Below are 16,508 nucleotides of genomic sequence, written 5' to 3'. Positions count from 1 at the left end.
TTTTTTTTTTTTTTTTTTTTTTTCTTTTTTTGCGGTATGTGGGCCTCTCACTGTTGTGGCCTCTCCCGTTGCGGAACACGGGCTCTGGACGCGCAGGCTCAGCGGCCATGGCTCACGGGCCCAGCCGCTCCGCGGCATGTGGGATCCTCCCGGACCGGGGCACGACCCCGTGTCCCCTGCATCGGTAGGTGGACTCTCAACCACTGCGCCACCAGGGAAGCCCCTAACATTCTGTCTTGATAACTAATTCCATCATTCGGTTGGCTCCATGGCCAAGAAAATTTGCATCTTCTTATAATATTGGTTAGACTGCATTACTCTGATCAGAGCCTCTGCTTTCTGGAAAGGTCAGAGTCCTTTAGAAGGCTGGAGCTGTGATCTATCAGCACTCAACTCTTCTTTGGTAAGAGGGCTGGCAACAATTTTTAATTGTGACCCCCAACTAGTTTACCTCTTCTAAGTGGAGCCACAGAAGGATCCCCTGGGATGAGGAAAGTTAAAAAACGAGCAAACAAACAAACCCTGTCTTACTAGTATACTCATTCATTTAACAAATACCTGTTGACCATCAACTTAATAGGGATAGTGACACAATATGAAACCCTTTGGATAAAAAGTTAGGAAAATACGACTATATGTTTAGTTTGCTTATACATGCGTAAAGATGATTTGGAAGGATACACAATAACACGGTTACCTGCATCTGTGCACAGGAGGGAAAAGGGTAGGTGGGAGACAAAGGTATGACCATGGCACTTCTCATTCTGGAATCATATGAATGTATTACTGAAAAAATTAAATAAACTAAATTGAAAACTTCAATACGGTCTTTTCAATATGATATGATAAATGTTTTAAAAGAGATATATAGAAGGTGGCATGGAAGCACAGGGATGAGGGAGGGCATTGCTACTTGGAATTTGAAAGGACTTCATTGAGGAAATAATATTTTAGCTACATTTTGAAAATACGTAAGCATTTGTCAGGAGGCCCTGAATAAAAAACATTCTAGGAAGACAAACGCTGCACTTCTATATCTGAATGTCATATTTATCCATAGCTATATACCCCACCTTCCTTTCTCACTCCAAAAGGCCGATGTCACGTAACCATCAGATAGGACCTCCGTCTTATCACCAGGGATCTTAGTCACAAAATCCAAAGTGTACCATTCCATGTTCCCTTTACCGCTTTGCCTGGCCAGAAGACTCCCTGGTTCTCTACAATGTGTTTAATAACCATTTTTCTCTAGAAATTCTTCCTCATCTCTAAAGAGAACTAACTCTTCATAACACAACTGAGGCCTAATTCTTGGTTTTGTTTCCAAAGTCATAAACTCATTTCCCAAATTCTATAAAACTTAATAATTTATGTGTTTCTAAACTATCCTTCTCTATTACTCTCCTTTTTTTTTTTTCTTTTTTTGCGGTATGTGGGCCTCTCACTGTTGTGGCCTCTCCCGTTGCGGAACACGGGCTCTGGACGCGCAGGCTCAGCGGCCATGGCTCACGGGCCCAGCCGCTCCGCGGCATGTGGGATCCTCCCGGACCGGGGCACGACCCCGTGTCCCCTGCATCGGTAGGTGGACTCTCAACCACTGCGCCACCAGGGAAGCCCCTAACATTCTGTCTTGATAACTAATTCCATCATTCGGTTGGCTCCATGGCCAAGAAAATTTGCATCTTCTTATAATATTGGTTAGACTGCATTACTCTGATCAGAGCCTCTGCTTTCTGGAAAGGTCAGAGTCCTTTAGAAGGCTGGAGCTGTGATCTATCAGCACTCAACTCTTCTTTGGTAAGAGGGCTGGCAACAATTTTTAATTGTGACCCCCAACTAGTTTACCTCTTCTAAGTGGAGCCACAGAAGGATCCCCTGGGATGAGGAAAGTTAAAAAACGAGCAAACAAACAAACCCTGTCTTACTAGTATACTCATTCATTTAACAAATACCTGTTGACCATCAACTTAATAGGGATAGTGACACAATATGAAACCCTTTGGATAAAAAGTTAGGAAAATACGACTATATGTTTAGTTTGCTTATACATGCGTAAAGATGATTTGGAAGGATACACAATAACACGGTTACCTGCATCTGTGCACAGGAGGGAAAAGGGTAGGTGGGAGACAAAGGTATGACCATGGCACTTCTCATTCTGGAATCATATGAATGTATTACTGAAAAAATTAAATAAACTAAATTGAAAACTTCAATACGGTCTTTTCAATATGATATGATAAATGTTTTAAAAGAGATATATAGAAGGTGGCATGGAAGCACAGGGATGAGGGAGGGCATTGCTACTTGGAATTTGAAAGGACTTCATTGAGGAAATAATATTTTAGCTACATTTTGAAAATACGTAAGCATTTGTCAGGAGGCCCTGAATAAAAAACATTCTAGGAAGACAAACGCTGCACTTCTATATCTGAATGTCATATTTATCCATAGCTATATACCCCACCTTCCTTTCTCACTCCAAAAGGCCGATGTCACGTAACCATCAGATAGGACCTCCGTCTTATCACCAGGGATCTTAGTCACAAAATCCAAAGTGTACCATTCCATGTTCCCTTTACCGCTTTGCCTGGCCAGAAGACTCCCTGGTTCTCTACAATGTGTTTAATAACCATTTTTCTCTAGAAATTCTTCCTCATCTCTAAAGAGAACTAACTCTTCATAACACAACTGAGGCCTAATTCTTGGTTTTGTTTCCAAAGTCATAAACTCATTTCCCAAATTCTATAAAACTTAATAATTTATGTGTTTCTAAACTATCCTTCTCTATTACTCTCCTTAATTTGTCTTTGTAAGTATCTTCTGAATCATCTTCAAATTTTGTACATCTCTCAAACTTCAAGGCCCAGAAGTTTACTCCTTATCCTAGAAGTAGTCTACTAGCAGAATTAAAATAAAGGTTTAATAGTTCAAACACATACTCTGAAAAATTCCAGGATTAAAAAGTTCTAAAAGTACCAGAGTATATAGTTACTTATTCCTGGTCAGTTTTTCTCTCCACGATTCATTTAACTAATCACAGCAAATACTGCATTTTTAGAAGTTTGTATTTTCTGTTTTCAAGGCTATACTTGTCATTTTTTATTCAATTCTCCAATTTATTAGTTATTTTCTACTCTTGTCCTATCCTCAGAGGGATTAACCACTCCTTTCTTATTTGGTATTACCTATACACAAATATGCACATGTTCAAAAATCATTTTTCAGGACTTCCCTGGTGGTCCAGTGGCTCAGATTCCACGCTCCCAGTGCAGGGGGCCCGGGTTCGATCCCACATGCTGCAACTAAAGATCCCGCGTGTTGCAACTAAGACCCGACATGGCCAAATAAATATTTTTTAAAAAGCACGTTAAAAACAATCATTTCTCTCCAAAAACAAAACAAATACTAACTTAAACCAAACACTGGCCAGTCACAATCATACAGCAAGACCCACTTCCTGCTCAGGCCTGCATCTGCCCCCTGACCAGGGACTTCTCACCCCCCATTTTTAATTACCTGTCCCTTATATCTTTCTGGCAGGAATCATTGAGACAGTGGGACCCATAGCACAAAAGCAAATGAAGGCAGCCTGGCTGAGAAAGCAAATCTGCTCAGCCAGTAAAGTCCACTTCATCATGACACTCGCCCCTTTCTCTCCAGTAGTAACTGTCTTGCTTCCCCCTTACTGAGCCTCTGAGCTTGTGTTCTGTCCACCCACTGGAGCCCTGAACTGTCCCCATTTTATCAATGAGGAAACGGTAGCTCCTAGAAGAGGGAACTTTGACTGACTATACAGCAGCTGACCTCCCAGCTGGCAGCCAGCCCACCCAATTAGTGATGCCACTAATACCATCATTTTTAAGAATAAAAAACTAATCCATAGATGAGGGTTTCTCCATGTCAGCACTAGGAACATATGGGGCTGGATGATTCTTCGTCGTGGGAGTTTATCCTGTGCCTTGTAGGGTATTTAGCAGCACCCCTGACCTCTCCTCTACCCACGGGAATGCCAGTAGCATCTAGTTCAGCTGTGACAACCAAATCATCTCCAGACATTGCCAAATGTCCACTGGGGAGCAAACTCAACCCAGGTTGAACCACTGGCATATACCAAAGAGAAATAAATTAGTTGAAAGAGGGTAACTTTAATGAGGTGATTTTCTGCCTTACAAAAGGAAGCACCCAGGATTTCTCTCAATGGTGGGCTTCTCCTATTAAATAACTGTAGCCTTTAAGCAAAGTACATACACCTACAAGCCTCAGGATCTTCCCTTTTAAACTGAGGGTGTTAGAACAGCTCTAAATCCCTCTTCCACCTCAAAAGGATTCTACTGATCTATGGTTCTAAAGTGCTTTACAGTCAGCAAGCGCTTGTGAAAACTGAAAACATAAAGTATTAGAAACCATGATAAAACAATGAGAAATTAAGAAGAAACATTCCTGACACTGGGCTATGCCATTAGAAAGTGTGACTATTTTACAGAAGGGCCATCATTAAAAACTCTACAAATAACGAATGCTGGAGAGGAGAGGGTGTGGAGAAGAGGGAACCCTCCTACACTGTGGGTAGGAATGTAAACTGGCGCAGCCACTATGGAAAACAGTATGGAGGTTCCTCAGAAAACTAACAGTAGAGCTACCATATGATCCAGCAATCCCACTCCTGGGCATATATCTGGAAAAAACTCTAATTCAAGAAGATACATGCACCCCTATGTTCACAGCAGCACTATTCACAATAGCCAAGACATGGAAACAACCCAAATATCCATTGAGAGATGAGTGGATAAAGAAGATATGGTACATATATACAATGGAATATTATTCAGCCATAAAAATGAATGAAATAATGCCATTTGCAGCAACATGGATGGACCTAGAGATTACCATACTAAGTGTAGTAAGCCAGAACAAGAAAGACAAATACCATATGATATCACTTATATGTGGAATCTAAAATATGACACAAATGAACCTATCTGTGAAACAGAAAAAGACTCATAGAGAATGGACTGGTGGTTGCCAAGGAGGAGGGGGTGGGGGAGGGATGGAGTGGGAGGCTGGGTTTAGCAGATGGAAGCTTTTATATATAGAACTGGATAAACAACAAGCTCCTACTGTACAGCACAGAGAACTATATTCAATATCCTATGATAAATCATAATGGAAAAGAATATTAAAAAAAGAATGTGTGTGTGTGTGTGTGTGTGTGTGTATAACTAAATCACTTTTCTGTATAGCAGAAATTAACACAATATTGTAAATCAACTATATTTCAATAAAAAATATACATATAAAGAAAATGTGACTATTTAAAAAATTAATATATTAAAATTTTAAGAGTGCATTTATGATCTGGTACAGTGCTGTCCAGAAGAAATATAATGCAAGCCACAAATATAATTTAAAATTTTCTAATAACCACATTAACTATGTACAAAGAAACAGGTCAAATTAATTTTAATAATATATTTTCTCTTAATGCAGCATATCCAGAATCTTGTCATTTCAACATGTAATCAATGTAAAGTTGTTAGATATTTTACATTCTTTTTTTCATCCTAAGTTTTGAAATGTGGTATTTTATGCTTGTAGCACATCTCAATTTAGAGAGTATTTCCATACTCAATAGCAGCCACATATGGCCAGTGGCTATAATAATGACAGCAAAGGACTCAAAAAAGGGCAAAAAGAACATTCGTCATCTTTGCCAGAGAATGAAGTGTTCCACATAAATAATCAGTAACTGAAGCTCACCTTTTCAAGCAAAGTTTCTCCCTTTATTCATTATCGATATCTTTCTAAAGCACAATACAAACCACAATATTTTTTAAACAAAGGATTATAAAAAACCCACTGATTCTTCTCTTGATAAGGACCCACTAGTATTGTGTTTTATATTCTGACACTGTTAGCTCTTCTGTGTTCTTCCCAGATATCTCCCAGGACTGCTCAGCTGTGGGGATGCCTACAAAATGCTACTTCTGGCTCCTCCCTGCACTGGGGTCTGGCAGGTCACCCCACCTGAAAGATGGTGTCAAGGATCTCGTATTGAAAGAAGCCCATATATAACATTTCTCTTCAGTATATCCATCACTCCCCCAACCCCCTATAAATCCTCATGTCAGCAAGTCTCCACCTACTGTTTCCACTTCGTCTCTGTTTTCATCCTCTATTCCTACTTAATCTGTTTTCATCCTCTATTCCCACTTCATCTCTGTTTACACCTCTGTTCCCATTTCATCTAGAAGCTGTAGTTGTGGAGTGAACATAGTCTCTAGTTTGCTACAGTTACAGTTTACTGCCTGCCCCCTGTTGTCTCAGTATAACTACTAATAGAGGCTCCATTCATTCTCCAATCTGCCCCAGTTTGGACAATTACACGGTCACCCCATCTAATAGTTTCTATCCTTAAGTCTCAAGCCAGCAGACTTCAAGGATCAATCTCTGCCTGTAGATGAAAGGCATAGGAGGTACTGTTAAAACAACATTCACTTTAATTAACATGAACATTCTTGACACATTAAACCTTTCCCTTTAGTTACTTTGTCCCTTTTATATGATCTACTAGTTCTGGTTAGGTTGGAGTTCAGACTGTTATCTTGCTGGATCTTAAGTCTCTACTGTTCCAAAAACCCAATCCATTTACTTGCAGTCAACAACTTTCCTGATTTGTAAAATTCTTGTCTTTGCTTCCTAATGCCTTGCAAGTTCTCTCACATCACTACCTGCTACTGGCCTCATCTTAGCAAAACACTTATAATCCAGAAAGGCTTTATAGTGAAACAGATTCATAAACATGTTCTCACATGCCCTGTCAATAATAATGATAATACTTAATTTTTCCCAGAAGCAGAGCCATGGTAAGACACATGCTGATAATTATAGGGATACAAAGGAATAGAAAATGTAAGCAGCCTCAGTACTGTAGGAGCAGAGGGGCAAAAGTAGCCACCACAGCAATAACCACTTCTACTATTCCCACCACCTGTTGCTTCTAATGCATCAGGTGGTTAGCAAACATCATTTAATCCTCACAATGACTTTAGGATGTTTCATTCTTAGACCCCATTTCACTGCTGAGCAAAAACACTCAGATCTGTTAACCGATGCTGAAGATCAACAGCTCATGAGTGTAATTTGAGGCGGAGAAGAGATCTGAAGCCATGTTAGTTTCTATGAAACTTGTGCTCTTTCTATGGATCATGCAGCCTCAGGAACCAATCCCAGGGCCAGAGACAGTGTGAAAAAGGAAACTTTTAATTTATGAATACACAGTATCTCAGAGTCCATTTCTCATTCTGGATAAGAAATATGTTTGCACTTCCCTGAACTAGGTGGTGAGAAGGAGAAGGAATATTCATTATGGTTTAGTTCTTCACCATTAGGATTTAGTCAGAAATCCCAGTTTGCTCAACCCTTCTGATTTTGGTTCCATAAATCTCTTTGTTTGTTTTTGTTAGTCTTAACTACCTTTATTTCATCCTTGTTACTGAATGACTTTAGGTTGTCAGTTGTTTTCCCTCAGAACTTCCAAGATACTGCTCTCTTTGTCTCCTATTGATGTTCTAGTAAATTAGCAGTAACAGCTAGTAAATTACACTAGTAAATTAGCTGTCAATTTACTAATCACTGGTTTGTTAGTAAACCTATCTCTCTCTGGCTGTTGTCTTTGGTGTTCTGCAGTTTTACCATGAATAGTCTACGTGTGGATTTCTTTTTATTTATCTTGACTGGGGATTTGCTGAACTTGCTAAATCTGAGATTTGTGATTTACCAATTCTGGAAAAGTCTCAGCCATTCAGATGTTGCCTCTTCCTCATTCTCACTACTACTTCCTTCTGGAAATCTGATGACAAGTGTTAGATCTTATTGCTCTATCTTCTGCGTCTCTTGCATATTTTTCTATCATTTTGTTTCTATGCACCACGTTCTGTTCAACGTCTGCTGCTCAGTCTGGCAGTTCACTCAACTCTTCTCCTGCGTCTAAACTCTAACTATTCATGCTATGCACTTTTTAATCTCACCAGCTCCATTTTTCACTTCTAGGAGTTCTATTTTTTTTCAATTTTACTTGATTATTTTAGCAGTCTCTTGCTTTACTCATGTTACCAATTCATTCTTATTTTCCTAATCACTTTAAACATAATTTTTTATTCATAATTATTTTTATAATTACTTGCATACAAATAATAAAGTCCAAGGGGTGAAATTCTGCTTTTGTTTCTGCTGACTTGCTTCCTCAAGTGTTGTTTAATTTTTCTACTGTACACTAATAACTGGTGATGTGTCCCTGTGGGAATTTTAAGGGTGTTAGGTTGAACGTTTGTTCCACCATTAAAAATGTGTACATAAATCTGCCAAGCAGGCAGGGAAACCAGTAATGGGAGACCATTGTATTTCTCGGTTTGAGGTTTCTAAGACGGCATAGGTGGTATATATATTTGAATTCCCCACTCTTACGTGGGCAAGACTGTGGTTACAAATTCTCAAAGGGGATTTCTCCTTCCTCTCGTCCGTCACCTCATAAACAAGGTCAAGGCAGACTATCCTGACATCTCCCTTTGTTGCTGCACACATTTCTTTTCAAGCCTTCCCATTTCACTGATCATATAGACTTCAAGAGACAAGCCATAGGCAGGGATCTCAGCTCCAACTCCCTGCCTTTACAGACCCAAGATCCGGTCTCCCTTTTCCTATGTGACCATTAAAATTCCCATGTGGCTCTACGTTCCAAGTATCTGATAAGTGCTTTGGGGAAATGGAGGCATCAGAACTAGCTTATCATCCTGGACTGCCGCTTCCAGCACCCCCCCCCCTTTTTTTTAATTAAATATCTGGGTACTTCCTTGTGGAATCTGCTCGTTTTAAACGGTGTTTGCCGTATCTGATGAAACATTTTGAAGATTATCTGTCTTTCATTTCCAGGAAGGAAACCGGAAAAATCCTTTTATTAATTTCATGTCTCCTATGACACAGAAGCCTAAGGAGCTGGCACACTTTCTGACCACACTGAATGGTATTACAGAGAAGCACATGACCTTTAGTACCGACCGGACTATGTAAACAAGATATGTAATGTTCAGGATGAGGTAAAATTAGTCAGTTAGAAGCTTTCCTTAAGAACATGGCCCCTGCTGGCAGTGAACAGGTGAACTCAGGAGCAATTAAGAGAAGAAAGGGATTTGTTTACAAAAGTAAACTGGTTTGGAAGAACTGCCAGACACTAAAGTTCAAACTAGTTTGCTTTTGGTATACACGCAGACCTCGTTTTATTGTTCTTTGCTTTACTGCACTTCACGGATACTGCGTTTTTAAAACCTGAAGGTTTGGGGCAACGCTGCATTGAGCAAGTCTATTGGTGCCATTTTTCCAACCGCATTTGCTCGCTTCATGATTCTAGGGCACGTTTTGGTAATTCTGGTAATATTTCAAAGTTTTTCATCATTATTGTATTTGTTATGGTGATCTGTGAGCAGTAATCTGATGTTACCATTGTAATTATTTTGAGACACCACAAACTGCACCCACATAAGACTGCAAATTCAATCTATAAATATGTGTGATCTGACTCCTCCATCAACTGGCCATTTCTTGATCTCTCTTCCTCTCCTTGGGCCTCCCTATTCCCTGAGACACAACAATCTGAAATTAGGCCCATTAATATAACCCTACAATGGCCTCTAAGTGTTCAAGTGAATGGAAGAGTCTCACGACTCTCCCTTTAAATCAAAAACTAGAAATGATTAGGCTTAGTGAGGAAGGCATGTCAAAAGCCAAGACAGTCTGAAAGCTAGGCCTCTTATACCAGACAGTCGGCCAAAGTGTGAATGCAAAGGGAAAGTTTTTGAAGGAAATCAAAAGTGCTACTCCAGGAAAGCAAAACAGCCTTACTGCTGACATGGAGAAAAGTTTTAGCGACCTGGATAGAAGATTAAACCAGCCACGACATTCCCTTCAGCCAAAACCTAACTCAGAGCAAGACCCTAATCTCTTCAATTCTATGAAGGTCGTGAGAGGAGAGGAAGGTACAGAAGAAAAGTATGAAGCTAGCAGAGGTTGGTTCATGAAGTTTAAGGAGAGAAGCCATCTCTATAACATAAAAGTTCAGAGTGAAGCAGCAAGAGCTGATGTAGAAGCTGCAGCATGTTATCCAGAAGGTGTAGCTAAGAGAATTCATGAGTGTGGCTACACTAAACAACAGAGTTTCAGTGTAGATGAAACAGCCTTCCATTGGAAGAAGATGCCATCTAGGACATTCATAGCTAGAGAGGAGAAGTCAATGCCTGGCTTCAATGCTTCAAAGGACAGGCTGACTCTCTTGTTAGGGGCTGATGCAGCTGCTGACTTGAAGTTGAAGCCAGGGCTCACTTAACCATTCTGAAAATCTTAGGGCCCTTAAGAACTATGCTAAATCTACTCTGCCTGTGCTCTATAAATGGAATAATAAAGCACATCTGTTTATAATATGGTTTACTGAATATTTTAACCCCACTGTTGAAAACTACTGCTCAGAAAAGAAAGATTCCTTTCAAAATATTACTGCTCACTGACAATGCACCTGGTCACCCAGGATGTCTGATGGAGAAGTTCAATGAGATTCATGTTGTTTTCACGCCTGCTGACATAACATCCATTCTGCGCCCTGTGGATCAGAGTCATTTAGACTTTCAAGTCTTATTATTTAAAAAATACATTTTGTAAGGCTATAGCTCCCACAGATAGTGAGTCCTCTGATGGATCTGGGCAAAGTCAATTGAAAACCTTCTGGAAAGAGTCACTATTCTAGATGCCATCAAGAACATTCCTAATTCATGGGAACAGGTCAAAATATCAACATTAACAGGAGATTGGAAGAAGTTGATTCTAACCCTCCTGGATGACTTTGAGGGGTTCAAGACTTCAGTGGAGGAAGTAATTGCAGTCATGGTAGAAACAGCAAGAGAACTGGAATTAGAGGTGGAGCCTGAAGATGTGACTCACTTGCTACAATTTCATGATAAAACTTGAACAGATGAAGGGTTGCTTCTTACGGATGAGAAAAGAAAGTGGTTCCTGAGATGGAATCTACTCCTGGTGCAGATGCTGTTAAGACTGTTGAAATGACAACAAAGAATTTAGAATAGTACAGAAACTTAGCTGATAAAGCAGCAGCAGCATTTGAGAGGACTGACTGATTTTGAAAGAAGTTCTACTGTGGGTAAAATGCTACCAAATAGGTCTGCGTTCTACAGAAGAATCGTCATGAAAGGAAGAATCAATCAACGTGGCAAACTTCACTGCTGTCTTATCTTAAGAAGTTGCCACGGCTACCCCAATTTCAGCAGCCACCACCCTGCTCAGTCAGCAGCCATCAGCATCAAGGCAAGACCCTCCACCAGCAAAAAGATTGACTCTCTGAAGGCTCAGATGGTGGTTAGCTTTTCTCAGTAACAAAGTGCCTTTAAATTAAGGTATGTACATTGTTTTTTCAGACATATGGCTATTGCGCATTTAACAGACTGGAGTAGAATGTAAACATAACTTTTATGTGCACTGGGAAACCAAAAAATTCACATGAGTTGCTTTACTACTCAGTAACAAAGTGCCTTTAAATTAAGGTATGTACATTGTTTTTTCAGACATATGGCTATTGTGCATTTAACAGACTGGAGTAGAATGTAAACATAACTTTTATGTGCACTGGGAAACCAAAAAATTCACATGAGTTGCTTTACTGCAATATTTGCTTTATAGCAGTGGTCTGGAACTGAACCTGCAATACTTCCGAAGTATGCCTGTATACGTGTACTGCTTATTTGTTTTATAGCAATAGAAAGAAAAAATCCTTTTTGGGCCTCTGTCACATTCATGCTAATTTACTCACATTAATTCTTAGCCCTATGAGTATGTGTACAGATGAAAAAACTTGAGGCTCAGAGACAGAAACTGCCATCTTTATGGCACAGCCAATAGGCCATGGAGCTAGGGTTCAAATCTAGGTACGTCTGTGCTATTTCTATACAGCTGACACAGGCCTCTAACAATAAGGCCTTGAAATACAAAACTCACTGAACTAAATAAATGGTAGCGGAGTCAGGTCAAACAAGCCAATGTATTCCTAATTTGGATGTCAAAATCAGGAGTTGTTCAAAAGAAACGACTCGGTTCCATCTACAATAAAGGATTTTAGCAAAGTACTCCTGCTACTCCGACTGCCTGTCTAAACTTTTCAAAGGGCGCTCTTCCAAAAGAAGCTTAGGAGGAAAGAGATGATCTCCAACACCATGCCGATTGTTGAGTGGCAGTTTGGAAGGTAAGGGAAAGAAATCGTTTCTTTGTTTGTTTGTTTGTTTGTTTAACATTTATTTATTTATTTATTTGGCTGCACCAGGTCTTAGTTGCAGCACATGGGATCTTCGTTCCAGTGTATGGGATCTTTAGTTGCGGCATGCGGGATCTCAGTTGCGGCATGCGTGTGGGATCTAGTTCCCTGACCAGGGATCGAACCCAGGCCCCCAGCATTGGGAGCACAGAGTCTTAACTGCTGGACCACCAGGGAAGTCCCAAGCAATTGATTTCTTTAAAAGTACTTTAAAATCAGTTTTTATGGTAAAGAGTCAAGGAGTGGAAAAGTTCAAGGCAAATGGGAGACAAAGCTGAGAGGGGAAACTTTACTGTATAACTTTTTATATTTTCTGATTTTTGAGTCATGTGAATACAATTACATATTCAAAAAATTAAATTTTAGGAAACTAGTCTAAAAGTCACCTCTAACCAACTGTTCGAGCTACTCTATGTAACAAGAGAATAAAAGACTAATGAAAACTAAGTAAATAAAGTTCTTTCACTTCCATTACGCTTATTCTCCACACTATGAATGTTCTCTCAAAACATGCCAAATTTTTAAGGTAAAGTCATTGTTTCGTTCTAAAGAACTAAAGCAAAATCTTTACAGTGGCTAGAACAGGGCGCCAGTGAAATGAGAACAATTTAGTGATTTCTTTCTATCTATTTGCTGAAATCCACCTAAAAGACAGTCCATGTGTATCACACATCAATGCCAGTTTAGCCCTGGCTTCACGTACCTTTAGGAAAAGCAGGTTTAATGGCCATCCTGCCAACCAGGCATTCTTTCAGCATGGATTCATAGTTGACCCAACGATGAACCTGGTGTGGGAGAAAAATAGCAGAAAAGCAACGTGACTCTAACTCCATGAGATGCCCTAATTTTTTTCTGATGAAAACTAAATATTCTTACACGGCTCTGAAAAACTAAGAAGCAGATTCAACTAGCCAACAAGGGAGTGACAAAGTGGGAGCATAGACAGGGACTTTAGAACAATGTTCTCAAAGTGTTGTGCACAGACCTCTGGAGGTTACTGATGCCCTTTCAGATACCCACGAGGTCTCGATTAGTTTCATAATAATACTAAGATGTTATTTGCCTTTTTCATTGTATTGACATTTGCAGTGATGTTGAAATAGCAATGGTGGGTAAACCAGTTTGCATCTTAGCACAAATCAAGGCAGTGGTCTCAATCATTACATTGCTTACCACCACAGACCCACGGGGCTGGAGGGAGTTGGCTTCATTTAAGAATATCCTTCATGAAGTAGAAAAAACAATTAATTTTCTTAAACCTCAACCCTTGGTCACAGGTCTTTTTTATATGCTGTGTGACAAAATGGGAAGTTCTCAAAAACACTTCTGCTGCTAAGTAAGATGGTTGCTGCGAGGAAAAACACTTAGGCAACTGTTTGATTTGCCTATTAAACTGTGTTTTTTCTTGAAAGGCTATTTATCCATAAAAGAAAAAGAATGACCTATAAACTAGTTACTCAGACTTGGGTATCTGATAGACATTTTCTTCTAAATGAACAAAGTGAGACTGTCACTTCAAGGGAAACAACTGACAGTATTTGTTGCCAGAATTACTAGTGGGAATTAAATTTAAACAAATTTAAATTTAAACAACCTTTCTGGAGGGCATCTTCTCAATATATATTAAGAGCCTTAAAATATACAGCTCTTCCCTTCAGGAATTTACCTGAGAAAATATTTGCATATACACAAAGATGCAGGCACCAGGATACTCATCATAGCACTAGTTATATTAGCAAAATATTGGGAACAACCTAAAAGTCCAATTGTAAAAGACCAGTAAAGGAAAATCATAATATATTATTCCATAAATGCTATATAATCACTAAAGAATCAGGTCAAATAATACTCATGCCAGAATCTTTATGTATGTTCCTGAGTAAATAAATATACACTAAAATAGCAAATATGTAAAAAATATATACGTAATTATAAATGCACACTAATTAATATAAATTGAAATTTTATTTACCAAATAGTTATGGAGTTTCCAGTAATGTGTAAAGCGCCATCTCGGGGGTTATGGGACTGCGTAGAATTTTAACAGATAGATGAAGGAGATGGATATTCAAAGAGACAAAGTATGGGGTTTGTCTATCATGGAACTGGTGATTTGCTCAAAGCACTTCAGTTCCAAAGCAGGTTGCATGTTGAGAATATTTACCTTGATACATTATTTTTAGGCCCTCAAATGCCAGACTATTGACTTTGAATTTATTACACTGTCATTGGTGAGCCTCGGAAACTTGTAGAACAAGGTGCTAAGACGATTGTCTTTAAGAATACTATTCTAGCTGTCATGTTATCTAAATTGGTACTGAAGGTAAAGATACCGGGACAGTATTAAAATATTAGGGCTAGAGAGGGTGATGATGACTTGACCTAAGGCAGTGGGAAGACAGAAAAGGTGCAATGTTTAAAGACAGCATCATAGAAGTTTGCCAGTGATTAGATGTTGAGGCACATTTGTTACCAAGACTGTTGCCCCAGAACCATACTCCTGCCCCTCCCTCAGACGGAAACTAACTGCCCTTATCGAGTTTCAGGCCCAAATACAAAAGGAGGAAGCTGCTTCTAAAGAAATTTCTAAACAACTGGTTAGAACTAACTAGGCTCAAAATGGCAGAAGACCTAAACTCCAGTGGACCTTGAGTCTCATTATACACTCACTGTAATACATTAGCATGCTATAAGTGACACACCCACCAACGCCATGACAGTTGACAACTGCCATGACAACAACCAGAAGAGCCCAAAAAAGGACTGAAAAGGAGTGTTGCCTCAGTTCCTGGTCCAAACACACCCCCAGTTCTTGGATAAATCATGAATATTCCTTCCACCCTTTACTCAATTCCCTCCATTTTACCTCAACCTTCCTATATATATGGTGTCTCAGCCTGAGTCAGGTTGAGAAGTTGATCTGCAAACTAGTTCTTGCTTCTCCATTCTTTGGCCAACGAATAAAGCTTGTGCTGTTCCAGTCTCAGCACTGGTTTTGTTATTAGCTATATGAATCCAAGCAGAAAAAGAACCTCCCAGCCTGAGACAAGGGATCTCGACCTGGGCCAAGACCATGGCACAGGTCCAGGTGACCACTTCAATAATACAATGAGAGAAGGTAAAGATTACTCAAGTGGTTTCAAGTTCCCATTTCCAGAAACAGGAAACAGTAGAAAAAACAAAGGGAAGAAGATGAGTTGATATTATCTGAGGGCACACTGAGTTCAACTGCCAAGAGGTTTTCAAACTGCCCATCAGCCAACTGGAAATACGAAACGAGAACTCAGAAGTGAGATCAAAACTAGAGACAGAAGTCTGACGATAAAGAGATTACTTAATATTCTTTGTACAGCTCAGATACTAGGTATTAAAGATATAAGACGCTTCACTGCTGTTTCTAGAATTTTATCAAGTTGTTTACTTCTGTGGTGAGTAAAAGTCATAAATAAAACAACACTGGGGGGGGCGGTGGAAAGATGGCGGAGGAGTAAGACGCAGAGATCACCTTCCTCCCCACAGATACACCAGAAATACATCTACATGTGGAACAACTCCTACAGAACACCTACTGAATGCTGGCAGAAGACCTCAGACCTCCCAAAAGGCAAGAAACTCCCCACGTATCTGGGTAGGGCAAAAGAAAAAATTAATTAAAAACAGAGACAATAGAATAGGGACGGCACCTGCACCAGTGGGAGGGAGCTGTGAAGGAGGAAAGGTCTCCACACACTAGGAGCCCCTTCGCGGGCGGAGACTGCGGGAGGCGGAGCGGGGAGCTTCGGAGCCGCGGAGGAGAGCGCAGCCACAGGGGCGCGGAGGGCAAAGCGGAGAGGTTCCCGCACAGAGGATCGGGGCCGACCGGCACTCAGCAGCCCGAGAGGCTCGTGTGCTCGCCCGCTGAGGCGGGCGGGGCTTCGAGCTGAGGCTCGGTTTCGGTTTCGGTCGGAGCTCAGGGAGAGGACTGGGGCTGGCGGTTTGAACATAGCCCGAAGGGGTTAGTGCGCCACGGCTACCCTGGAGGGAGTCCGGGGAAAAGGCTGCACCGGCTGAGGAGGCAAGAGACTTTTTCTTGCCTCTGTGTTTCCTGGTGCGCGAGGAGAGGGGTTTTAAGAGCGCTGCCTAAAGGAACTCCAGAAACGGG

At 40.3% G+C, this 16,508-nt stretch overlaps 1 protein-coding gene across 1 annotated transcript in view; it reads right to left on the bottom strand.

Annotated features, from left to right (window-relative positions):
- The window catches only part of LOC103082357 (cytochrome b5 reductase 4), a 93,446-nt gene that overhangs the window by 41,338 nt on the left and 35,600 nt on the right, over window positions 1–16,508 (bottom strand). The window contains exon 4 of the mRNA XM_007466017.1: window positions 13,071–13,152. Within this exon, the coding sequence (XP_007466079.1) occupies window positions 13,071–13,152 (82 nt within the window). The remainder of the gene's footprint in view (window positions 1–13,070; window positions 13,153–16,508) is intronic.

Source organism: Lipotes vexillifer, unplaced genomic scaffold, assembly GCF_000442215.2.
Source record: "Lipotes vexillifer unplaced genomic scaffold, Lipotes_vexillifer_v1.1 scaffold1971, whole genome shotgun sequence".
Lineage (NCBI taxonomy): Eukaryota > Metazoa > Chordata > Mammalia > Artiodactyla > Lipotidae > Lipotes > Lipotes vexillifer.
Note: the sequence above shows the minus strand (reverse complement) of the source record. Positions and strands in the feature narration are given on the sequence as shown.